At 41.7% G+C, this 27,242-nt stretch overlaps 1 protein-coding gene across 1 annotated transcript in view; it reads right to left on the reverse strand.

Annotated features, from left to right (window-relative positions):
* Nucleotides 1-27,236, reverse strand: part of LOC125290679 (ribonuclease inhibitor-like) — a 27,785-nt gene extending 549 nt beyond the window's left edge. The window contains exons 1-8 of the mRNA XM_048237248.1: nucleotides 25,961-27,236; nucleotides 25,629-25,802; nucleotides 10,634-10,807; nucleotides 10,016-10,189; nucleotides 2,099-2,272; nucleotides 1,632-1,805; nucleotides 698-871; nucleotides 78-251 (exon numbers count right to left, since the gene is read on the reverse strand). Coding sequence (XP_048093205.1) covers nucleotides 78-251; nucleotides 698-871; nucleotides 1,632-1,805; nucleotides 2,099-2,272; nucleotides 10,016-10,189; nucleotides 10,634-10,807; nucleotides 25,629-25,802; nucleotides 25,961-26,913 — 2,171 coding nt within the window. The 5' untranslated portion in view covers nucleotides 26,914-27,236. The remainder of the gene's footprint in view (nucleotides 1-77; nucleotides 252-697; nucleotides 872-1,631; nucleotides 1,806-2,098; nucleotides 2,273-10,015; nucleotides 10,190-10,633; nucleotides 10,808-25,628; nucleotides 25,803-25,960) is intronic.
* Nucleotides 27,237-27,242: the final 6 nt, after the last annotated feature.

Here is a 27,242-nt window from a genome sequence, read left to right on the forward strand (position 1 = left end):
GGAACGGAAAGAAAGAGCAAAACATACAACGCTAACTTCACTGCTAGCAGCTCAGCATCTGCTCTTGTGGTACTCACCCTAGTGTCTCCAGTTTACAGTGGGGATCCTCCAGAAGAGAAGAAAGATGCTTCACTCCTGAGTCTCCTGCTTTATTCCCTCTCAGCTGCAGCTCTCTCATGTGTGAGGGGTTTGATCTCAGTGCTGATGCAAGAGCTCTGAAGCCTTCATCTCCAATACTGCAGTTCTGCAGGCTGTAGAGAGAAGCAGGAGAAATACTACATCTTCATTTCCTTTTGGACAATCAAGCATTACGGACACCTTACAATAATAATGTGTGTGTGTGTTGGACTGAGTGAGTGAGTCATTGGTGTGTGTGTGTGTGTGTGTTGGACTGAGTGAGTGAGTCATTGGTGTGTGTGTGTGTGTGCTTCATCCTCATTTCCTTTTGGACAATCAACATTACGGACAACTTACTAATCTGTTAAACACGGTTGTGTGTATAAAGAATTTGTACACAGGGATGTGTGTGTGTGTGTGTGTGTGTGTGTGTGTGTGTGTATTCAACAAGAAAATGCAGTGATAATACGTATTTAAGAATAACATTAACCGATTTCATGTGAATGAGTAAATACTTGTTTTTGTGTGAGAAAAAGAGAGAAAAAAACAGCAGCTCAGCATTTGGTCTTGTGATACTCACTGTAGTGTCTCCAGTTTACAGTTGGGATCCTCCAGAAGAGAAGAAAGATGCTTCACTCCTGAGTCTCCTGCTTTATTATAACTCAGCTGCAGCTCTCTCATGTGTGAGGGGTTTGATCTCAGTGCTGATGCAAGAGCTCTGAAGCCTTCATCTCCAATACTGCAGTTCTGCAGGCTGTAGAGAGAAGCAGGAGAAATACTACATCTTCATTTCCTTTTGGACAATCAAACATTACGGACACCTTACAATAATGTGTTAAATACGGTTGTGTGTATAAATAATTTGTACACAGGGATGTGTGTGTGTGTGTGTGTGTGTGTGTGTGTGTGAGGTAGTAACTGTGTGTGTGTGTTGCGTTTGCCATTCACTCCCTCCCTCACCCCACACAGAGTAAGTGTGTGTGTGTGTGTGTGTGTGTGTGTGTGTGTGTGTGTGTGAGAGACTGAGTGAGGGAGAGAGTGAGTCATAGGTGAGTGAGTGAGTGAGTGAGTGTGTGTGTGTGTGTGAGTGAGACAGAATGACAGAGTGAGGAAGTGAGTGAGTCACATGTGTGTGTGTGTGTGTGTGTGTGTGTGTGTGTGTGAGTGAGAGAGAATGACAGAGTGAGTCACATGTGTGTGTGTGTCCCAGTCCCAGCTTATGATGTCCTGGGCACCCAAACATTATTTTGTAACAATTTCACATTAGCAGCACGGGCTCCTGCAGAGTAGCCTATAGGGCCCCCACTCCCCACACAGGGACACATGATTGACATGACATGCAAATGAGCGATAGAAAACTGACTGGCGCAAATGAGAGCTGCAAAATAGCGAGGGCTCATGCCGGCCTCGACAAGATGTCGCCCAGGCTGCCCATGAGGAACGGAAAGAAAGAGCAAAAACATACAACGCAACTTCACTGCTAGCAGCTCAGCATCTGCTCTTGTGGTGCTCACTCTAGTGTCTCCAGTTTACAGTGGGGATCCTCCAGAAGAGAAGAAAGATGCTTCACTCCTGAGTCTCCTGCTTTATTATAACTCAGCTGCAGCTCTCTCATGTGTGAGGGGTTTGATCTCAGTGCTGATGCAAGAGCTCTGAAGCCTTCATCTCCAATACTGCAGTTCTGCAGGCTGTAGAGAGAAGCAGGAGAAATACTACATCTTCATTTCCTTATGGACAATCAAACATTACGGACACCTTACAATAATAATGTGTGTGTGTGTGTGTGTGTGTGTGTGTGAGTGAGTGAGTCATTGGTGTGTGTGTGTGTGTGTGTGTGTGTGTATTCAACAAGAAAATGCAGTGATAATACGTATTTAAGAATAACATTAACCGATTTCATGCGAATGAGTAAATACTTGTTTTTGTGTGAGAAAAAGAGAGAAAAAAACAGCAGCTCAGGTTTTGGTCTTGTGATACTCACTGTAGTTTCTCCAGTTTACAGTTGGGATCCTCCAGAAGAGAAGAAAGATGCTTCACTCCTGAGTCTCCTGCTTTATTATAACTCAGCTGCAGCTCTCTCATGTGTGAGGGGTTTGATCTCAGTGCTGATGCAAGAGCTCTGAAGCCTTCCTCTCCAATACTGCAGTATGACAGACTGTAGAGAGAAGCAGGAGAAATACTACATCTTCATTTCCTTATGGACAATCAAGCATTACGGACACCTTACAATAACTAGATGTACCGCATAGCGGTACAAAATATGACCGCCGCTCAGTCCTGTACATCCGTTCCGCGAAAATAAATCACACTTCAATTTGTCTCCATATTTTACTCCATCCCCACTCTTGAAACTTTTTTGTGTATGCTTGTTTGGCATGCCTGAGTGTGTGTGTCGCGGCTGCACAGAAAGTACCCTACTGGTGCTGAAAAGGTGAATAGATTATAGAATAGCCAAAGAAGATGTAGAATTGTTATAAAACCTTTAAAATCTCTAAACAATCACAAGTAGGGCAGTTCATCACAGTTCATCCATTGCAACTGGATTGATGAAAGGTCACTTACACCTGTAGGCTACATTGTATTTTTGGAAAAGCAAAAGGTATCAGCATAATGTTATTTATTTATTTATTTTTATGTATTTATAAACAAAACATCTCTGTCAGTTCCATGCCGTTTTCAACAGCTATCAAAAACAAAGGTCATTTTTGGATGGATGGATTTTTTGTGAATGTTTCTTCTTCTACATAAGATTTTAGTCATCTTTAGTTCATGTAATACTTTTATTGTCAATGCACAAATTAAGTAACAGTAGTCTGAAACGTTATTGTTAATGCACAAATTAAGTAACAGTAGCCTAGTCTGAAACGAAATGCTGTTTTACATCTAACCAGTGGTGCAAATAACTGACATGTCCAAATGGGCCTTGATGAAATGCGTCCGCTAGACTGTTCATACACATTTTAACGGGCCAAAGTTGAAGAGCTTTTGTCCGTTATTGTTAGTGCAAATATAGGCTGATTCATGTTCCCTTGCATTGTTTAACTGAGGTCCATGGCTAGTCTGGCTTTCATCAGACCAAGCTCAATCTTTTAAGAAATCAAAAAAAAAAATAGCTGGGCAGATCAGGCTGGGTTCACCCAGCCTAGTCCATAGGCACCGATATTGTTTAATTTTCGATTGAGATATACACGCTCTGGCTATTCTAAATGCAAAAATGCATCAGGGAGTTATGACAAAACGGTAACTAACAAACTAGATCCTAATAGAAAGTTGTTAGCTTCCCTAAGCTACAGGTAGGATTATAAGGTAGGCCTATTGACAACATAAATTGTCAATAGGCTATGCTGGCGACACAAATAAAATCTCCTTTGGAAACCAATGGCTTACGCCTTACAGTATCAAGCGGACTTAAACTGTCATATCGTGGCGAAAAGTTGTAATAACATTCACGCAGCTCCATGAGTCAAGGAAAGCGCGAATGAAGTAGCCACTTCTAAATGGGACCCACTACACAGTAGCTTAAGGTGTTTTGCTAAAGCAGCCATAATGAAATGAAGGTGTCATTGTTTGGATACTTCACACACACGTGCTTTTTAATTTCACAGACTACAACTACCAAGCTGTAATCAAAGCACATCGATTCCCCTCACACCCTGCACGCACTTAAAACAAAATAAACAGGCGTCTCAGTCTCACGCATGTATAGGCAAAACTGTATCAGACCGGTGTAACGTTGGTAAATCTTCCATTGCACAGAATGATTTTGTAGCACGTGCAATAAATGACAGTCGAAAGATACAAACAGTGCTGCTATACATTTGCTTGGTATAACCGCATTTATAGTTTTCTACAAATGCAATAAATCAAATGCCTCCATCACTCAACCAACGCTAACGGTAACATTACCTAGGTCCTTATTGATATTACAAGATTAACGTTTCCTGCAGTAAAAACCAAGCATGTCCGATAAACATCCTCAGATTTATTTCGGCTTCAAGAAGAAATGGGAATTACACTTCATGTGAACATGAAGTTGTGTGTCCTATCCTTATTAGATGTTCGCTGCGGTAAATTACAGTCCTTGTATGAAGCCCATTGTTTTTCCAACCCACTTTTAACTTCCAACAAAATTACGCCTCACTGCAAAGATGCGCCATCTAGTGGACAATATTGTTTTATTGTAATTATGTAATTGTAATTATGTCCATATTCTATATGGACATAATTATTTTATTGTAAGGCCCCCCATGAACGAAAGTACACAAAACTTGGCATGCATTCAGAGGGTGTCATAATGATCCTACACTTTTAATTTCGTGCAGTTTTGACCTTGTCAGCCAGAGATATTGAGATGAAAACACCTAATTTTTGCTTTTTAATTTTAACTAGGTGGCTTATACATGAAATAAGTGGTAATGGGATGGGTTGACATGCCCCCTTAAGACCAACATACAAAAAAAAAGGTGGACCTCCTAGGCCCTACGGTTCTCGAGATATTCACAGAAAACTGTCTCCGCCACCTACAGGCCAGTTGGTGTATAGTAACATAAATTAATTTATTGTGTGGCCCCCCATGAACGGAATTCCACAAAACTTGGCGTGCATACAGAGGGTGTCATAATGATCCTACACTTCCAATTTCGTGCAGTTTGACTATGTTAGGTCACAGATACCTTCAATTACACCACCTCATTTTTACTTTTTGTGTTTAACTAGGTGGCGCTATACATGAAATGAGTGGTTATGGAATGGGTTGACATGGCCCCTTGAGATCAACATACAAAAAAAAAAAATGGTCCTCCTAAACCCTACGGTTTTCGATATTCACAGAAAACTGTGTCTGCCCTACCCTCCTTTCGGGGTCCAATTCAGCGGGGGCTACAGATCAAAACGAAAAACGATGGTTCCATGCTATCCATGTGGGGTTACATGTCCACCAAGTTTAGCGTGTACCCCGGTCTTTCAGTGTCCCGGAAATCATTGGGCGGAAATTTGGGCATCACGAAAAAAAAAAAAAAAAAAAAATCTGACTAAACCTATATGACCGCCCTTAGCTCTTGGGCGGTCATAATAATGTATGTGTGTGTGTGTTGGACTGAGTGAGTGAGTCATTGGTGTGTGTGTGTGTGTGTGCTTCATCTTCATTTCCTTTTGGACAATCAACATTACGGACAACTTACTAATCTGTTAAACACGGTTGTGTGTATAAATAATTTGTACACAGGGATGTGTGTGTGTGTGTGTGTGTGTGTGTGTGTGTGTGTGTGTGTATGAGTGTGTGTGCGTGTGTGAGGTAGTAACTGTGTGTGTGTGTTGCGTTTGTCATTCACTCCCTCACCCCACACAGAGTAAGTGAGTGTGTCAGTGGTGTCAGTGGTGTGTGTGTGTGTGTGTGTGTGTGTGTGTGTGTGTGTGTGTGTGTGTGTGTGTGTGTGTGTGTGTGTGTGTGTGTGTGTGTGTGTGTGTCAGAGATGGGGACTCGAGTCTGAGACTCGGACTCGAGTAGCACTTAAGTCGCAAAAACAGTTGACTTGCGATTCCACTCAAAAGACTTCTGACTTGACTCGGACTCGAGCTTCGAGACTCGTGAACAAGCTGTATTTCATGCAGTTATTGCTTTTTATGGAGATTTACGCATGTATTGCTATTTTTTTTATTAGTGCATGTACTTTGGGAAACGTATGACGAGCTGCATGTCCCCTTTGCCATAATGTGCAACGTAACGCATGCGCTATGTGCGCACTCACAGATAAACAAATGCAGTGACCATGGTGACAACTAGCCCTCCCGGAGTAGTGCCTTTTATCATTAATAAACTTTCTGTTACAATAACTTTGTGCACAGTGGAAATAAGCGAACAGCTACATGCCAGGTGTGTGGCACCAGGATAAATGATGCCGGTTCAACAATGTCTAATTTCATCAGGCATCTCAAAACGCACCCAGATTGGTCAGTCACTTACTAATGTGGAAGAGACCTTAAACATACAGTATATCGTCACGGTAACAAGCTAACCAACACACAGTGTTGTGCTAACAGGCAGATAGCATCTTCATAATCGGCCATATGATGTGATAAACTTCGGTTAATGGTCCAAGGGGCTAGAGGAATATGTTAAGTAGCAGAAGATTAGACTATACAATGTCCTAAATTGGAGACCCAATGTCAGTTCTGGATATAAACATCACAATGTGACAATGTTTACATCCATTTCTGATCCTCAGCCCATCCTTTCACAGACAACAAAAAGGTCAAAACTACAATCATCTCAACACTCTCATTCAGCAGGTAATGAAAGAAAACTGATTCAGCCTACAGCAATGGCCCTAAATCACTGAAATAGGGTCGCTGGATGAAAGGGAGTCGGCTCAACACACAACATTCTAATGTATACATACATTTCACAAAACTGCAAGGACATAGAATAGTGTGCGTATGTGTGTGAGGGTGTATGTGTGGAGTTACTGTAAGATCACCAAACTTGCCAAATGAAAGAGTTTGTGTGTGTGTGTGTATGCGTGTGTGTGTGTGTGTGTTTGACTGAGTGAGTGACCCGTTACATGTGAATGAGTCCATATGTGTGTGTTTCTGTGTGAGAGAAAGAGCTTTTTTCACCATAAATTCCTTGCTTACAGTCACATATTACTGTCAAAGCATGTGTGAATTGTTTTAAAACAATGGATTGTTTGTTTGTGTGTGTGTGTGTTTGTGTGTGTGTGTTTGTGTGCGCACAGAACTGCTTTGAACACACTGCAAAGACTACTGTGAAGTACCATATACTGTACATACAACAGTTTCTGAAATGTGATGTCATGTGCCAGTGTGAAGCTGATGTCCATTCACTGCATTATCATTACTGAAACATCAGAGCATCTTACAATGAAACAGCCTCACTGTAGTGATCACACAACATTCTATACATTTCACCAAACTGCACTGTGTGTGTGTGTGTGCGCATGTGTGTGAGTGTGCATGTGTGGAGTTAAGATCACCAAATTTGACATACGAAAGAGTTAGTATGTGTGTGTGTGTGTGTGTGTGTGTGTGTGTGTGTGTGTGTGTGTGTGTGTGTGTGTGTGTGTGTGCGTGCGTGTGAGTGTTTGTGTGAGTGTGAGAGAGAGTGACTGAGTGAGTGAGTCACAGGCGTGTGTGTGTCTGTGTGTGAGCAAGTGTGAGTGTGTGTGTGTGTGTGTGTGTGTGTGTGTGTGTGAGTTTGCGTGTGCACATAACTGTTTTGAACACACTGCAAAGACTACTGTGAAGTACCATATACTGTATAACAACCAGGCTTGGAATTTCACCATTTTAGGGGCAAGGCCACTTGGCCTTCAGTTGGGCATATTTGGTTGGGGGGCACAAAAGCCGCATGTCATGGCACCAAGGCTAAAGTTAACTATATAGTATTAGGCAAAATGATCAAAGCTGTATTTAGCCTATTCACAGCAGTAGACCTGCATCACTGTATGAAAAAAAAAACATGAAACATGACACATTACATAGAACTGTACATCATCTGATCATCTAATATTTACAGATATCTAGGCTATATTAAACATTTATTTTATATTTGGCCTGTTATGAAATCATGTTTTGAACAATTTAGGCACAGCTCAGCTTTAAGAAACTCAAATAGCCTATGCATGCTTAGCATTTTGTGATCATTAAGGCTACTTTCACTAACTCAGCTGTATATCCTCTGACTTTAATATTTACTGATATCTAGGCAATATTTGTAACATTTATTTTGTATTTGGCCTGTTATGAAAACATGTAGAACAATTTAAACACATTGTGAAACTTCAAAACCGGATTACTCTGGAACGGCTAACTGTACAGGGGACTGCTTTACACCTTTGTGGTCGGTAAGGTCTGCTGTTTATTGCTATATATATTTTCTCCTGGGTTGAACGAAGGGTTCGTGAAGTATTCCACCGAGATGAATGGTTAGGAGATGGGGTGAAGTATTCCACCGAGATGAATGGTTAGGGAGATGGGCGCAGAACCTTATGTAGAATTAGGATTAAACTGAATCATTTTATTTACTTTTCTCGCGAACCGTTCACCACAGCAATTAGTGGCTAACATCATTTAAAAGCTGAGGAAAAGCTTGTTTATGTGATGTTATACTTTTGATGTCTGTGTGATGAGTAGGCTGTTTCAGGAGTAGTTCAACTGTGAAGAATGGGTGAATTTGGACGCACTTTTTTTCTTGCCATGCACTGTCACTTTCTCCACTGCGTAAAAGACTAAATTAATTTGCGCTGTGAATGCTAAAATTATTTTGACAGGCCATAGGCTAAATAAAGTCGGAGGGCTATTAGTCGGACGCAAAGCAGAATATTGAAAGAAGGGGGCACCAAGGCCACAGTGGCCTGTAAACCTCTGATTTTCAAAGGGGCATCACGGCCAACGCATGGGGCAACGACGTGGCCGCCGTGAAATTCCTACCCTACTGAAATGTGATGTCATGTGCCAGTGTGAAGCTTATGTCCATTCACTGCATTATCATTGCTTAGAAACATCAGAGCATCTTACAATGAAACAGCCTCACTGTAGTGATCACACAACACTCTACACATTTCACAAAACTGCACTTCCATATGGAACAAAAAAAGGAAATAGAATTAATTTCAGATATTTCTAGTGTAATGTTAATGTAATTAAGAAAACAATGACTGATTTTATACAGTGGTGGAGGAAGTACTGAAACTCAGTACTTAAGTAAAAGTACAAATACACAGAGAAATATTTACTTTAGTAAAAGTAAAAGTACCACAATGACAACCCTACTTAAGTAAAAGTAAAAAGTACCTGCTTTTAAATGTACTTCAAGTATTAAAAGTAAAAGTATTTGCATAATGATTTATATACTATATTCTAAAACGAAAAATCAGTATGGGCTGTGGCATTTTAATTAAGCTACTTTTAGGTTATACTCGACTAGTTTTAAGCTAATGCAATTGTGCTTACCATCTGTGGCCCAGTTTACATTCTGACCTACAATTCTAGAGACTGTAATTCTGGTTATCTAACTAGGGTGATCTGCTGAGTAATATCAGTCAGCAAAACACGAGAGCCTGAAGTTTAACGGGTAGACCAGGGAAACGTCGGGTGGATCGTAAATGCCAATTATGCTGATTGAACAGAAAAAAGTTGCTGAGAAAGGTGTCTTTATGATTAGGTTCAGGCGATAGACATTGAATGAACGCTCACATTACTACCCCCAATTGTAGGCTATGCATCTTTATTTAATCACACACAATTAAGGAATATTTCCTAATCTGGAAAATGTTACGTTTTTTCCGGCCACCGGTTCATTAATAGTCTACCATTAATTTGTGCCGCAAATGATCAGGCGTGTGACAGAAGCATAGCCTGTAACCCCGATGATCAGCGGATAGCAATCTCATCGGAGAGGAGGCCCTAACGCTGCAGATAACAGACAGAGAAAGGCACAGAACACAGTTGCATGTCCAGTGTAGCCATGGGTCTGGTGAATATAGCCTACCGAATGCAGATGGCTACAAGCTCACGCTTTGCCTGGTCTAGACTAGAAGCTTATGTTTCTAAGAATGCACGCTAGCTCCAGAATCTTTGGTAGCAACCCCCCCCTGGTAAAACAAACATGTTTGTCAGAGAGAAAAAAAACTGATCATAAAATGTATCGTTAAAAAAGGAACGATGGTGTTGTAGAAATGTAGCGGAGTAAAAGTACAGATAATTGCTGTAAAATGTAACGAAGTAAAAGTCAAAAGTATGCACTATAAATTCTACTTAAGTAAAGTACAAATACGTGGAAAATTTACTTAAGTACAGTAACGAACCACTGATTTTATAACATCACAGAACACCACCTTAACCACAGCTCTTTTATGTGAATGCAACAACATCCACTAACCGTAATGTCTGCAGTGTGCAGTGGGGATCCTGCAGTAAAGCACACAGCTGAGTCACTCCCAAGTCTCCTGGTATGTGATTACTCAGATTCAGGGTAGTCATGAGTAAGGGGTTTGAACCCACAGCTGAAGCCACAGCAGCACAGGCTTCCTCAGCAGCACTACTTTTCAGGAACCTGGACAAACAAGGAGGACAACAAACCCTTTATCTCACCTGGTCACTGATGTGGGCATAAAAAGACTCCAAGACTTTGGCAAATCAGGCCAGTCAGCAATAATGAAATGATGACCTGCTACACATGCTGTTTTCAGGGGAAAGGATGTATTGCTACCAATTTCTGTGTTATTGTAACTGATTGGTCTGGTGCTGCAGCTTTAAATCTTACGGGTTCAGTTTTCTCTGCAGGATTTAGCTGATCTGGTGGTCCATTCAAATATGAAGTTCATTTCTGGTTATTAGAGACCAACTGAATCTCTACAGACGGTGTTTCCCCAAAAGAAAAAATCAACTTCAAGCAGTCTAGAAACTTCCTCCGTTTCATTGAAGATCTCTATGTGAGGCCTTTCACAGTCTTTGACACACAACTGGACTGTCCACTGTTTTCCAGAAATATACTTACTGGACATTTCTCAGTGTATATTGTGGATCCTCCTTTAGGTCTAAAAGCAGTTTGACTCCAGATTTCCCTGGATCATTTCCTCTGAGATCAAGATCTCTGAGGTATTTGGGATTTACCCTCAGGGCTGAAGCCAGACCAGAATAGCCCTTCTCTGTGATACTGCAGTCAGACAGCCTAGAAGGAAAGATTTCTTAGTCAATGCACCATAAATACACAATATTTAGTTTCCCAAGTAATGTGCGCGTAAAGGTTTTCTAGGCAACAACTTTTTAGATTAGCTTTCCCCCTGCAAAACTCTAAATTGGTTAACGGTATAAAAATGTGTGTGTGTGTGTGTGTGTGTGTGTGTGTGAATGATACTGCGAGAGAGAGAGAGATAGAGAGAGAGAGAGAGAGAGATAGTGTGAGACTCCTGAGTCTCCTGCTTTATTAAAACTCAGCCACAGCTCTCTCATGTGTGAGGGGTTTGATCTCAGTGCTGATGCAAGAGCTTTGAAGCCTTCCTCTCCAAAACTGCAGTATGACAGGCTGTAGAGAGAAGTAGGGTAAATACTTAATCTGTCAAATTGACAGTTATCTGTTAAATAAGATTGTGTGTATATTACAAATAATGTGTGCACAGGGATGTGTCTGTCTGTGTGTGTGTGTGTGTGTCTGTCTGTGCAAGTGTTTTGAATATATTGCAAAGACTACAGCTAACTGGGGCAGCCCTGGCCTACTGGTTAGCGCTTCAGACCGGAGGGTTGCCGGTTCGAACCCCGACCAGTAGGCCACGCTGAACTGCCCTTGAGCAAGGCACCTAACCCCTCACTGCTCCCCGAGCGCCACTGTTGTTGCAGGCAGCTCACTGCGCCGAGATTAGTGTGTGCTTCACCTCACTGTGTGTTCACTGTGTGCTGAGTGTGTTTCACTAATTCACGGATTGGGATAAATGCAGAGACCAAATTTCCCTCACAGGATCAAAAGAATATTGATACTTATACTTAACTGCAAAGTAGCATAAAGTGTACATATATTTTTTAAATATGATGACCTCATGAAAACAAAGTTTATGTCCATTCAGTGAACAATTGTAAACAATTATGTTAATAATTAACTACCTGCCACAACCATGTCTGTGACTTAAAAATGACTGCATCTACTGTTAGCATTTACTGTAGGTGTCTGTGTGTGTGTGTGTGTGTGTGTGTGTGTATGTGTGTGCAAATGTGTGCATGGTGCAGGTGCAGGGAAGGTGCCTGTGCATTATACCTGAGCTCTTTCTTTAGTCATTTAACTATATGAACTTTCCTTTTCCAGTTTCAGCCAGATGATGATGTCCTAATCCAGTGCCCAGGAGACACCTCACCTCCACTGCTAGACACCTCACCAGCTCTGCGTGTGTATGTGTGTGATGGCACTACTGGTGCAGTTCTGTGCGTCTGTATGTGTGTGATAGCACTACTGGTGCAGTTCTGTGCGTGTGTATGTGTGTGATAGCACTACTGATGCAGTTCTGTGCGTCTGTATGTGTGTGATAGCACTACTGGTGCTCTGTGTCCGTGTGTATGTGTGTGATAGCACTACTGGTGCAGTGCGTGTGTATGTGTGTGATAGCACTACTGGTGCAGTTCTGTGTGTGTGTATGTGTGAGATAGCAGAGCATCAGGTAATTGCTAGTAGGTGTACAACTGCACGCTGCATGCAGGTTTTTGCCAACGCCCCCTCTTCACATTTCAGTCGCCCCCTGACTGCTTTAAATCTGGCGCAGGGTCGGATCGGCCACAGTCTCTGACCCTAACAGCCACTACCCCGCTCTGCCACTCCTACTGTTTTTTTAATTAGCCTATGGATGATAAACGTAAGATTCTTGCAATTTGGTCGGAAAGGAGCACTTTCACCTTGAATTTGGTGTAAATAAACTTTTTTTTTAATTTGCTGATTTCAATTATTACATTTTGGAGCAGGTTCGAAAGGATGGATTCATAATTTATTCTTCATTGTAATTAGTATTGCAGCCATTTTGTCTTCGCAAAGGCTGTGCTCTCGAAAGGCCTTCTAGTAAGCATATTAAAATGAGTGTGATTTAGGGTGGAGTGTAGTGCTTGTGCATGTGCGCTTAATTTCACGTTAATTGGGATTTACAAAGAAAAGCTGTGTGGAATGCTGCGTGAGTTTCATGCATCAGATTTTTGTTCTGTGAGTACGCTACTTTCCAGGTTTGCACGTACGTACTGTTTTAGTATGAATTCAACGCAAGTCTTTGAACCTTTGGCCCCTGGTCTTTAATCAGCCAAAAAGGACACATGTAACTCCTCTCTTAGTTACTCTTCATTGGCTTCCTATAGTGGCCAGCATTAAATGTAAATCTCTCACCTTGGCCCAGAGGACGTTTACTGGATCAGCTCCCTGCTATTTCAACTCATTGATCCAGCTTTACAGCCCCAATCACCCACTGTGGTCTTCTGATGAGTGTCTGTTGTGTAGACCAGCCATAAAGGCAAGGTCTAATTCAAGACTGTTTTCCTCAGTGGTTCCTTGTTGGTGCAATGAGTTCCTCAGTGCTCTGCATTCCTGTGCTTTGGGGATTTTAACAGGGGTCTAAATGACCAAGATGGCAGCGCGGATGCAATGCCCTATGTCTCTCCAGATTTTGCGAATTAGTGGTAATATGCTTGTTTATTTCAAGTATTTTCGGTACAAACAGATAAGCGTACATATTGTACACCCGACAGGAACTTTTGGACATCGGTTCCTGCAATCCCGACATCTTTATCAGCGTAATCCCAGAGATTGCTAATTCAGTGAGACCTAAGAACTCCGCCAGACCGACTGGAAGAAACCTCAGATGGGCCAGAAAATGTAAACAAAGCCAATGTTCGCTCCCTGGTGAAACAAAATGAATGAACTGTGGCTGCAGATCACCACACACAGACTGATAATGGACTGCAACATCATGATTATCACAGAACCTTGGCTTAACAGCAAAATACCCAACAGCCCTATTGAGCTAGCTAGATGCTGCAGTAAGACCAGAGGTGGGGGTTTGTGCATTTATGTAAACAAAACTTGGTGCACGGACACTACCATCACCGAGAAGTGTAGATCTTTCTATCTGCCCAGGGAGTTTACATCTACTGTTGTGATGGCTGCCTATATACCAGATGCTAACGCTAAGCTTGCCATGAAAGAACTGCATTCTGCTATCAGTAAACAACCAAATTTCCCTCACGGGATCAAAAAAGTATATATACTTATACTTAACAACAAACTTTGCATCTCAAGGCAGCCTACATTGTCACGGGTAAAGACTGAAAGTAAAGACTGTACAGCCTAAATTCCATCTAAATGTATCATGCCCCACTAGAGACAAGACTTTGGACCATGTCTACACTAACATCGCTGAGGCATACAAAGACGTTCCCCTCCCCCACCTCATTGTTTCTACTGCCCACGTACTCAGCACTCATGAAATGTGTGTGAAACCCACAATGAGGACTGTCAAAGTGTGACCAGAGGGAGCTGACTCGGCACTTCAGCAGCGTTTTGGAAACACTGACTGGAGAGTGTTTGCCTCCTTCCTTCTGGACTGTATCAACTTCAACAGTGTCACCACCCTCAAACAGATTACCACTTTCCCTAATCAGAAGCCATGGCTGAACAGTGATGTCAAACTCCTGTGGATTGGACTGACATAGTTTACCTGTCACTAGCCCAGGCAGCTGTCCCTGCGTGCTTTAAAACCACCTCCATCGTGCCGGTGCCAAAACACTCCACTGCAACGAGCCTTAAAGGAACCGTATGTAGGATTTTGGCCAAAACTGGTACTACAAACACTTTCAAAATACTGTAGAGCGGTGTACACCGCAGATGTGGTAACTAGAGCAGAGCTGGCAACCCAGATGCCGAAACACTACTGACTTTGTGATTACTAGATAGGTGGAGGGTGGCGGATCAGGCTAAAACACAAATATGTAAACATCAACATCAGTTGAGGGCTGCAACTTCACTTTTTTAAATGACGATATCCTGGCTGGACTACTGTTGTCAGTGATATAAGTATTTGAAATTAGCATGATTTCCTGATGTCTAGTGACGAATCAGGGCCATTTTATGATTAATTGAATTACATTTCTTACATACGGTTCCTTTAATGATGTCTAGTTGCACTCACCCCCATCATCATGAAGTGCTTCGAGAGGCTGGTCCTGGCCCACCTCAAGATCTGCTTACCACCCTCACTGGACCCCTTCCAATTTGCCTACCGTCAGAACAGGAGCACGGAGGATGCCATCTCTACGGCACTTCACTCCGCCCTGTCACACCTTAAGCTACACCTATGTGAAAATCCTGTTCATTGTGCTTTGCCGTGCCGTGAGGCGTTACGCCTTTTCCTCCCTCTGCCTTTATGGTGCCTCTGAGCACTAGGCATGGAGCACTAGGCATGTAGTTCCTGCCTTTATGGTGCCTCTGAGCACTAGGCATGTAGTTCCTGGCTTTATGGTGCCTCTGAGCACTAGGCATGTTGTTCCTGCCTTTATGGTGCCTCTGAGCACTAGGCATGTTGTTCCTGCCTTTATGGAGCCTCTGAGCACTAGGCATGTAGTTCCTGCCTTTATGGAGCCTCTGAGCACTAGGCATGTAGTTCCTGCCTTTATGGTGCCTCTGAGCACTAGGCATGTTGTTCCTGCCTTTATGGAGCCTCTGAGCACTAGGCATGTAGTTCCTGCCTTTATGGTGCCTCTGAGCACTAGGCATGTTGTTCCTGCCTTTATGGTGCCTCTGAGCACTAGGCATGTTGTTCCTGTTTGGCATGTCTGTCTTTCAACCTGCAGGAGGAGCTGGAGAGTTCCAGTGGATTTAGAATAGAAAAAACGCACTCAAGTATATTCTCTTTACTTATTTATTAATGCCATGTCCACAGACGCGTTTCAGCCTAAGCGTTTCTGACCCATTGTCAGTGTGTGTTCCAGTGGATTGCCATTAATGAGGGGCATGTCTCTGTGTCAATGGACTCTCTGTCATTCGGCCTCTCTGTCCTGTTCTGGCTTGATGCTGCTGAGAGCTGGCTGCGGCTACTCCAATTGCCTTTTCTTTATGCACTTCACATAGCCTACACATTGCTGACACAAGACACTTTATTTGATCTTTTGTTGCTTCCCACTTACTGACTTATATAAATATTTGTAAATAAACTTCAGCTTATTATTTAAACGTTACCCGACGGTGTCAGTCTCCCTATGTCCTTACCCTTGAGCCAAGGTGTTTGTGACAATTGACTTTAGTTCAACATTCAACACCATCATCGCCTCCAACCATCCGCCATCGATCACCAAACTCAGTGAACTGGACATCAAAACTTCCCTCTGTAACTGGATTCTGGACTTCCTAACCAACTGACCTCAGTCTGTTAGGTTAGATAATCAGACCTCAACCCTCACCCTGAACACCGGCGTACCACAGGGATGTGTGCTGACCCTCTCCTTTACTCCCTCTTCACCTATGACTGCACACCTGTACATGGCTCTAACACCATCGTCAAGTTTGCAGACGACACTACAGTGATTGGTCTCATCAGCAACAATGATGAGATAGGCCTACAGGGAAGCGGTCCAGCATTAATATTGTGGTGCACTGACAACAATCTGGCTCAACACCAAGAAGACCAAAGAGATCATTGTGACTTCAGGAAGTCAAAAGCTGACACACACACCCCCATCCTCATCAACGGGACTGAGGCGGAGCGTGTCACCAGCTTCAAGTTTTTAAATAGTGGTAACCGGTTAATACCGGTTCTTTTTTTGTTTCTGGGAAGGTTTGTGTCTTCAATGAAATGGTGCGGGTCACCTCCTGTCATTCAGTGAATGCATGGAGAGTGCAGACAGACAGAGCTTGACACTAGCAGGCAATCAAAAGGCCTATTAAGATTTCATTTCACCTGTTTTCTCTTTTTACTAGGCCGTGACAAACATTGTTGGAAAAAACATTAAGGCTACAGCATTAATTTATTTGGAAAAACGTAATCCACCAGTATCCACCCAAAATATACTGTATCAGAGTTTCCGCTAGAAAAAAATGGTGCCGGTGCCAAAGTGTGACCGGCAGAGGTTTCGTTTTCCGGACATTTTGATGATATGCCGGTCAAATATCCTATTATCGCTTCTTAATTAGTCAAATTGAGGAAAACTTGAGACAGGCTATGTAGCTTAAAGAATGACATAATCAGGCTGTATAGAATGCAACATGTTCATTAGCCTAACTTAAACATGCCTAACAAGATCTAACCAGTATCTTTTCATGGACAGAAAGAGTGCGCTTCGTTCGTTTTTTTAAAAAGGCGACGTTGTTTGTTGCTGCTACCCACGTTATCTCCAGTGGTGACTGTTTAACACAGATCGCGACACACAAGAATGAGCCTCACCACCACCCCTAATGCTATGCCTCTTTATTTGATAACAATATATTAAGAAATGTTTCATATTCTGGGAAATGTTTAGTTTCTTTTTCTTTCGGCCGCGATTCAATGATACCGTTTAATTGTGCCAGAAATGATCCGCGGACCAGTACCCTGCAGATCATAGACAGAGAACGCATAGGCCTACTGTATGCTTTGGGTAAAGAACACTTTGCATGTCCAGTATACACGGAGAATGACAGTGTCTTGGAGCGGCCGCACCCCCCGCAACTCCACTTCCAATTCCAATGTCACTGATTCCGACAGATACGCCCGACACTTCTGCTTTTTATCTGGTGGTGGTGGAGTTGACTGGACATCTGAGGCTTCAGACGTTACCAATTTATCATCATCCATCGCGTCTGGCCTCTGAAAAACTTTTAAGGCTAGTCTGCTGGGCCTGGCCATGTTTGAACCGCCTCACTCATTTGTTCGTTTTTAACATGGTCGCTTTTAAAAGCGTCTTCCTATTTGAAATGCAGCATAGGCTATGCGTGTTGTTTAATAGCTTACTTTTCAAAACGGTAGAGCCTGTTAATTTAAAAACATAGCCAGAGGACGATAATATAGGCTTACATATTAAGGCTTATTCTCAAATTCAGATTGCGTTAGGGGACAGGATTATTAGCCAATTTCAATCGGACAATTTGACCGGAGATATTTAATTTTGTCGGACATTTCATTTTTTTTTTTAGCCAATGTCCGGTAACCCTGTACTGTATATATGACAGCATTTTTCATTTGACCAAGAAATTATTCAGGCCAAAGGCTATAGAAAGACACCGGTGCAGCTTGTATAAAGCAGAGGCCTAGTGTTTTATTGTTTGTATAAGTATACAAACGACTACCCAGATGCATGTGAAATAGCACGCCACTTTTAAAGTAATTTAGCGTGTCATGTAACGCCCTTCAGTCTTTTAGCGTGTCTTTTCACGCCCATTGTGGATCAATGACAGCCTGTTACGGTGTGTCATTTGACGAACTAGTAAAAAGATATCAACCCAGCTTCCATCCAGCTTGGAGGGACATTTCAAGACGTCAATCGGTTGTAATGATTACAATTACATTGTACTAGCCTATATTACATCATATTTCCATTTTCTCTCCCCATAATTTTGCAAAATTTGTAAGATTAGTATCGTTAGGTTTGTTAGCCTCTATTCGTTTGGTGTATCAGCTAAAGTTAGAAACGTTAACCGCTAGCCTATGCTTGCTTGCAAATAACCTAACGTTACCCTACAACACACATAATTAGTAATGTTGAAGTTGTTGAATAGCATGATCTATATAGGCTAATCTATAGATTGCATACATATCCTAATAAAGTGCCATTATAGGTGGTAGGTTAAGGTGTTGTAATTTTAACTTTGTTAGCAATAGCCATGGTAAGGTTATTAGATAGCATGCTTGTCCAAAACAGGCATGTGCAATCGAATGTAATCCCGTAGATGAATGCTATAATATAATAACCTTAGTCAAGAAGTGCTTTTGTATTTGAGCTAGCTTTATGCAATCTGTTACAGAGTTAATACAACTACATGTAATTAATAATGTTTTGTGAATACAGTAATAACGTTTTCCTGATGTTCCAATTCAACTTAATTAATAGCAGCTGTTGGGACTCTTCCCCCACAATTCTCTCCAATAAATGATGATAAGTACATTAAAGATGAGAGTGAGTGTTAGGTGTTAGGTGTGTTAATACTTAATGTGAATTCATTTAAGATGCAAGCAAGAACGAGCAAACGACTCTCTAAATTTAGAGAGAGGAGTTCGACCTGGGCGGAGGAGGCCACTTGGAGAAATCGCTACGTCTCCCATGTGGTCAATGATGCACATATCATGGTAAGATACAGCTGTCCAGTTGATCTTTGAATGTACAATATATCTGAGTGCATTCCAAAAATATATGATTTAGGCTACTTAGCTAGGGTAGATATGGTGGTTGCTATGCTAAATAAAGTGGTTTGCTATGCTGGTTGCTAGGGTAATCATTTTGGTTGAGAATAGGGTTGTGGTTGCTAGTTTGTTGATGCAACTTTGCACTCTCCATGAGGATCATGTGCAGAAGGTCTGACTTGAATTTCAGCCTCGTCGCTCCATGCTACCACCCAAAACTCCACCTATGAAGTGGAAGTGGTCAACTTTTTTTTATGTTTTTCCTTCAAAGTTTTTTTGTGAGTGTCTCAGAGATCCCACCTTTGGGAGAGTTGTCCAGGGGGCCTCAATCGATTGCCTTGGGCGCCTTGGTCCCATCCCTCTAGCACCTAAGCGTTACCAATGCCAGAAGAAAGAAACCTTTGCGTTTCCAACAGTTTATCTCCTCCCGAATAATCCACAGACTCCAAACTGAGCCTGGCTTGTTTGTGATGTCCCGTTGTTCAACATATCCTGATTTCATACTGATCGGACCAACATAAGTGTGTTTTGACTAAAAATGTAAAATGGCTAAACGTTAGCAATTCCACTGCTTTGTTATTTTGCATAAGCAACCACCATATGTACCTAGCAACACCCAAGCAACCACCTTTAATTACCATAGCAAACACCTAGCAACCATCTTAATTACCATAGCAACCACTTGTTTAATGTCAAGCCAGCAACCACCATAACAACAACATGATGTACCTAACAAATCACCACTTATAGCCGTGTTATTTTTGCATAGCATCCACCATATCTACTCTAGCAACACCATAGCAACCATTCAAATCACCCTAGCAACAAACGGTTCGAAACGTACCAGGTTTCCCTCTTCTGGCGCGGTAACGCTAGGTGCTAGAGGGATGGGACCAAGACACACGACACCGACTTGAGGTCCCTGACAAGTATTCCAAAGGTGGGATCTCTGAGACACCCACAAAAAAAATTGAAAAGGAAAAACATTAAAAAGTTGACCACTCCCACTTCAGATGTGGAGTTGTGGGTGGTAGCATGGAGCTACAAGGCTGAAATTCAAGTCAGACCTTCTGCACATGACCCACATGGAACGTGCAAAGTTTCATCCCTCTAGCTGTAACGCAAAGCATTGTGTCTGCAAAAAATACTTTTTTGACTATTAAACTTTTAGCCATTTTTCAATTTTTAGCCAAAAAAGACACATATGTTGGTCAGGTCAGTAAATATATAGAGTTGCTAGGGTACATATGGCGTTTACTATGCTAAATACCGTGGTTGCTATGGTGGTTACTATGGTCATATTGTGGTGGTTGCTAGGTTGTTGCTAGGGTAATTTGAATGGTTGCTATGGTGTTACTAGAGTAGATATGGTGGTTGCTATGCAAAATAACACGGTTGCTATGGTGGTTGTTAGGGTAAGCATGTTGGTTGCTAGCTTGACATTATACAAGTGGTTGCTAGGGTAATTAAGATGGTTGCTAGAGTAATTAAGATGGTTGCTAGGGCGTTGCTAGGGTAATTAAGGTGGTTGCTTGGGTGTTGCTAGGGTACATATGGTGGTTGCTATGCAAAATAACAAAGCAGTGGAATTGCTAACGTTTAGCCATTTTTACATTTTTAGCCAAAAAACTCACTTATGTTGGTCCGATCAGTATGAAATCAGAATATGTTGAACAACGGGACATCACAAACAAGCCAGGCTCAGTTTGGAGTCGGTGGATTATTCCCGGAAGGAGATAAATGGTTCGAAACGTACAAGGTTTCCCTCTTCTGGCGTGGTAACGCTAGGTGCTAGAGGGATGGGACCAAGACACACGGCACCGACTTGAGGCCCCTGACAACTGTTCCAAAGGTGGAATCTCTGAGACACCCAAAAACACACACATATGTTGGTCAGGTCAGTAAATATATAGCGTTGCTAGGGTACATATGGCGTTTACTATGCTAAATACCGTGGTTGCTATGGTGGTTACTATGGTCATATTGTGGTGGTTGCTAGGTTGTTGATGGGGTAATTTGAATGGTTGCTATGGTGTTGCTAGGGTAGATATGGTGGTTGCTATGCAAAATAACACGGTTGGTATGTTGGTTGCTATGGTGGTTGCTAGCTTGACATTATACAAGTGGTTGCTAGGGTAATTAAGATGGTTGCTAGGGTGTTAAAAAGTAGCCAAATAGGGATTTCATCTAACCTCTAACACACACATCAAATAGCTATATCTCTTGAACCATACAGTATAATTTCTTGAAACTTATTGTGGCACATGTTTGGATGGCAAGGAAGATGCCCATGAAATGTTATGCAATTGCCATGTCCAGAAAGCAAAATATCCTTGTCAGATTTTGATTCCCTATAAACACCTCAGACAGACTTAGTCTTATAACTCCCACCAGCATTTTTTTTTCTTAAAAAGACCAAAATATCCAACACATGTAAGAGAACTAAAAGAGAACAAAGGGGGACAACAAAGATAAAATGATAGCCCTCCAAAACTGTAAAAACATTCTTATTCTCTCTTAAAATGGGAGTTTTAGTCAAATAGGGATATTTCGTAACCTGCTAAAAACAATTGCCCATAAATCCTGGGTTCTTTCTTTGTTATGTATCCTATAATTATACTTTTTTATGTTCATTGCCATGAATTCTACCATTATCAGTTGTAAAACCAGTATATGTACATACTGGTTCACCAGACATACCTCCTATTTTATGCCATGCCATCTCATATAACGTTGTATGAGCCTGTTGATGTCTGCTGACAAGAGCTCCACAGCGCCTAATCCCAATTGCCCTAAAACTGTGGTCAGATGATGAACTGTAACCACTAAAAAGCCGCCAGGACAAAAATTCCAGCGGCAAAATTGGGCACACCTGATCAAACACTTCTCCTCTTAAAACTGACAATGCAATGTCATTACAGTATATTAGTAGCCTAGGCTATTGTAAGAAAATGAGTAGGCCTAAGTCAAATAAGTAGCCTAGTCTACAAAGAGGATAATAAAACAGATCGAAGTCGGTTTCATAACAAAAAGCGGTCTGACATAGACAAAGAAATGTAGACTATCAGTTCATAGCATTAATAACATTTACAATTAAGGTTAGAAGTTTATTATATGCCATTAGTCATGCTAATTTGTCATATTTCCCATGCATACACTGGACTAAGAGTAGGCTAAATAAATGCGACTTACCGGGATGACGGATCAAACGCAATGAAAATTGTTGCACTCAATGACGGCATTCCCGCGCGAATTGTAGCCTACTGTACACAAGACATGTATAATCGATCACATCATTGATTGCATAGGCTCACACTAACGACTTGAAAAGTCAGTCGAGTGTATAAGGCTACTCATTTATTCTATTCTAGCTAAATTAATCTGATGGACTAAACTTTAATGCAAACGATTTTTTTATAAATCTTATACATTTTATAAAGTTTATAGGCCTATCACACGCTATTCACCTGTTTGATTCATTTTCTACAGGTGTTAATGGAGTAGAATTGGCAGTATTTAAGTTATATTTGTTTTACAATTTGTTTTAAAAGGTGGCAAAGCAGTTTTCTGTGTGACCCCCTTTTGTCAAATTTCATTGATCAAAACAGCGCTCTGAGAGCAACCAACCTTCGTAGGTCTTCGTTTTTGCCGGAAAAAATCCCCATTGCGCGTAAGATTACACGCTACCTTTCTGCTGGCACAAATCAATTGGGACTAAAAGGCGTGAAATGACATGCGAAAACGCAAAACGGCGTCTGAATAACACGCTAAATGACATAAGATATTGGCGTGTCAATCTACGCCGTTTGGTGAGATCAGGCTGAAGTATAAGTATATATACTTTTTTGATCCCGTGAGGGAAATTTGGTCTCTGCATTTAACCCAATCGGTGAATTAGTGAAACACAAACAGCACACAGTGAACACACAGTGAGGTGAAGCACACACTAATCCCGGCGCAGTGAGCTGCCTGCTTCAACGGGCGGGCTTCGGGGGAGCAGTGAGGGGTTAGGTGCCTTGCTCAAGGGCACGTCAGCCGGCCCTACTGGTCGGGGGGGCGGAAACGTTAAAATGGTGTTTCTGTTCAGAAAGAACCAATCGGCAAAAAATTCTGGTTCAAAGCCCTCTTATACCACTCTACCATCGAGGGCATCCTCACCAACTGTGTCACTGTATGGTATGGCAACTGCTCTGCCTCCGGCTGGAAAGCACTGCAGAGGGTGGTGAAAACTGCCCAACGCATCACCGTTTCTTCACTCCCCTTCATCGAGGCAATCCAGGGCAAGTGATGCTTGCGTAAGGTGCGCAGCATTATCAAAGACTGTTCTCACCCCACAGAATGTTCACCCCACTCCCTTCCGGGAGGTGTTACAGGTCTCTCTGTATCCGGTATCCCCCACACACACACACACACACTGCTGTGAAACTATCTGACTGCCGACCCTACCAGGCCCTGAATATGTTGCACTTTAACTATCTGCTGCTACTCAAATGCTGCTGTCTCAGTATTTTTAGTGTCTCTAGATTTTTAATATTGCTACTTATTTATTGATTTTAACTTATTAGATTGTATTCAGAGCTAAATTCCTCCTGATCTAATACTGAGAACTCAGTACTGTATTTCGCTCAACATGTTACAAGATGAATGACAATGAAAGTATTCTTGATCCTTGATCGGTATAATTACTTTTTCTGCTGTTAGTGAATGTGTGTGTGTATGTTGTCTGTATGCAGTGTTGGGGAGTAACGGAATACATGTACCGGCGTTACGTATTCAGAATACAAATTATGAGTAACTGTATTCCGTTACAGTTACAATTTAAATAGTTGGTATTTAGAATATAGTTACATTGTTGAAATCAATGGATTACATGACGATACTTCTCTGTTTCATAAGTGTATTCACTCTCTAAATAAATGAAGGCAACTCCATTTCCCAGAAGCTCCTGAAAGCAATCTATGATGAAATTCTTTCCATGTTTAAATCCAAGCCCCGCCGTCTTGCACTAGCCTCAAAACACAGCCAGCACGCATTATGGACGCATCATCGGAGACCCTGAAATGACTATTTGCACAGCAAATTCCTGATGTCTGTTCAAAGGATATTTTCCCAAGTATTAATAGCTCAAGCTACTTCGGCCAATCGGTTACACAGTTTGCTAATCAATAAACAAAGCCTAGTTCACGTGTTGATTTAGACCTACAATAAAACCAATCTCTAAAATAGGCACTGCATTCTAAGTTTTTTATTCTAACTTAAAATAGCTTAATTTTTTTCTAATTAGATCTACATTTACTTTTTAAAATGAATTATATGGTGCAGCCTCTGAAGATTATTCTTGTGAGTAGCATATTTTAACGTGCGGTTTTTGATTGTCATTACACGATCACGTTCATTTTGAGAGCACTGATATAGCCTATAGTGTTTACCTTTATGGGTCATTTGCGTTCCACCTGTCATATGCGCCCCTCACTGGGTTGATGCCACCGAAAAATCTCACAGGCACACCTTAATTATAATTTATGGCTACGCCCTTAAAGTAGCCTATTTATTTTGTTTGTTTTAATTAGCCTAGTCGCCTGCTGTAGTTTTAGTGGTCACCTTGCTATTTTAAAGTTGTATCAGGTAGCTTAGTTGGCTTTACATTCTCCTATGTGGGCCTAACATTTCAGCCATTTGGAACAGAAGAACACACCAGAATAGGCCTTTTTAGTAGGCCTAAGCAAGATTTGATGGCCTCATTCCTACACTTATAAAATGCAATTCAATGCGGAAGTAATCTAAGTATTCAGAATACGTTACTCAGATTGAGTAACGTAACGGAATATGTTACAAATTACATTTTTGGGCATGCATTCTGTATTCTGTAACGGAATACGTTTTGAAAGTAACCCTCCCAACACTGTCTGTATGCTACTGTGACCTTGAATTTCGCCTAGGGATCAATAAAATCTATCTATCTATCTATCTATCTATCTATCTATCTATATGGATACAAAAACTGAGTTTAGAAGACCCTCAATGTCACCAACTTTGCATTTTGTTCGATATGTAGGGCCCTATGTAAAACTAATGGGCATGCAGCACAAACTCTTAATGGTCTAATCATACTGAGAACATGTCTGTCTTTCACCTTACAAAGTTTGAGCAGGCTGGGAATAATACTTTTCAAGATATTAATGCCTAAACATGGCCTCCAAGATAACACCTTTCTGAGAGTCTAAAAAAAGATCAAGGGTGAAGAAAATTATGAAAACATTGGAATTTAACAAAAATATTTTACAGTTTTGGGATCTAAATATTAAGTATACAAACGTTGAGCCACATCTGAAACGGTGTTTTGTATTTGAAACTCATTTTGTATTTTTCCTAATTTAATTTGACACAGAATGACCCAAATGCAACTTCCTGTGCAACTGCTGACTGCACCTTTAAAGAGGCATATTTTTTTGTAAATTCTTGTCAAAAGCACCAAATTATAAGGGGGTGAATACATTTTAAAGGCACTGTAGGTATACACATACTTCTATTTATTATTCATGTACATTTCAAAGACATTAAAGCAGACCCATTTATTTTACAATCCTATGCTCTGTATCAGTTTAAATTCAGTAGGCATGGTCATGCAATGTTGGATGCAGTGTTTGTGTGTAAATGTCTTACCTGAGTGTCTCCAGTGCACAGTTTGGGTTACCCAGTCCACAACATAATTTTTGGACCCCACTGTCTCCAATATTGTTGTCACTGAGGTCCAGATCTTTCAGCCTTGAAGATGCTTTGGTGAGGACAGATGCCAGACCTGCACAGCTCCTCTCAGTGAGCCCACAACTGTTCAGCCTTAAGGGAAAAACATTCCACTCGTTACTAGACTCTCTGGAGAAGACTTTAACAGCATAAGTACAACAGTGTAGTTGTGCTTCTTAATCACACTTAATATCAACTTAAACAATATACCTCCCTCCATTTCTGCCAATACATATTGCTATCCTACTCACAGAGCCTTTTGGGATTCCTCCATCACTGGTTGCAGCCTTAGGAGACATTCATCACATCTGCTGTACTTCTTCAAGTCAAATACATCCAGCTTTTCTTCTGATGTCAGAAGCACAAACACGAGAGCTGACCACTGTGTGGATGAGAGTTTGGCTGCTGAAAGTGTCCCTGCACTCAGGAAGCTCTGGACCTCCGTCACTAAGGAGTGATCATTGACTTCATTCAGACAGTGGAACAGGTTGACAACTTTTTCTGATGATGGAATCTCCCTGATCTTTGTCTTAATGTAACTGGTTATTTCCTCTTTGCCTTCATTGTGTACTCTCTGTAGTAGGCCACGTAGGAGCTTCTGGTTGGATTCCAGAGAGAGGCCAAGAAGGAAACGGAGGAAAAGATCAAAGTGCCCATCTTCATGTTCCAAGGCTTTGTCCACAGCACTCTTCTGCAAAGTCGTCATGGAGTTATGCACTGGACTGCTTTCAACAGCTCTGGGGGCCTGCTGTGGGGACATGAGATCTTTCCCTTCCGTTATAAACATCAGGATCACATACAAAGCTGCAAGATATTCCTGGATGCTCAGGTGCACAAAACAGTACAACTTTTCCTGATGAAGGCCTGACTCTTCATGAAAGATCTGGGTGCAAATTCCACAGTGTACTGCTGCTTCTCTGACATCAATACCACTGTCTCTCAGGTCATCTTCATAAAAGATCAGGTTGCCCTTCTCCAGCTGTTCGTAGGCCAACTTTCCAAGAGCGATCAGACTAGCCCGGTTCCACTGTGGATCTGTGTCATAAACTCCTTCAAACTTCAGACTCCTCTGCTTGGTTTGAAATACAAGGAAATATGTGTACATCTCTGTCAGAGTCTTTGGAACTTGCTCAACTCCAGGCATCTCAAGAAGAACCTCAAGAACATTAACAGCAATCCAGCAAAACACTGGTATGTGGCACATAATGTGGAGACTTCTTGATGATCTAATATGAGAAATGACTTTGTTGGCAAGTTTCTGATCACATATTCTCCTTCTGAAGTACTCCTCCTTCTGAGGGTCGCTGAACCCTTGTACTTCTGTGACTCGGTCAATATTCTGAGGCGGAATTTGATTGGCTGCTGCTGGTCGAGAAGTGATCCAAAGGAGAGCAGAGGGAAGTAGATTACCCTTGATGAGATTTGTCAGGAGAACATCCAATGACGTGGTCTGTGTCACTTCAGTCAATATCTCATTTCTCCAGAAGTCTAGTCGGAGTCGGCATTCATCTAGACCATCAAAGATGAACAACA

This window comes from Alosa alosa, unplaced genomic scaffold, assembly GCF_017589495.1.
Source record: "Alosa alosa isolate M-15738 ecotype Scorff River unplaced genomic scaffold, AALO_Geno_1.1 AALO_1.0_unplaced_8, whole genome shotgun sequence".
Taxonomy (NCBI): domain Eukaryota; kingdom Metazoa; phylum Chordata; class Actinopteri; order Clupeiformes; family Clupeidae; genus Alosa; species Alosa alosa.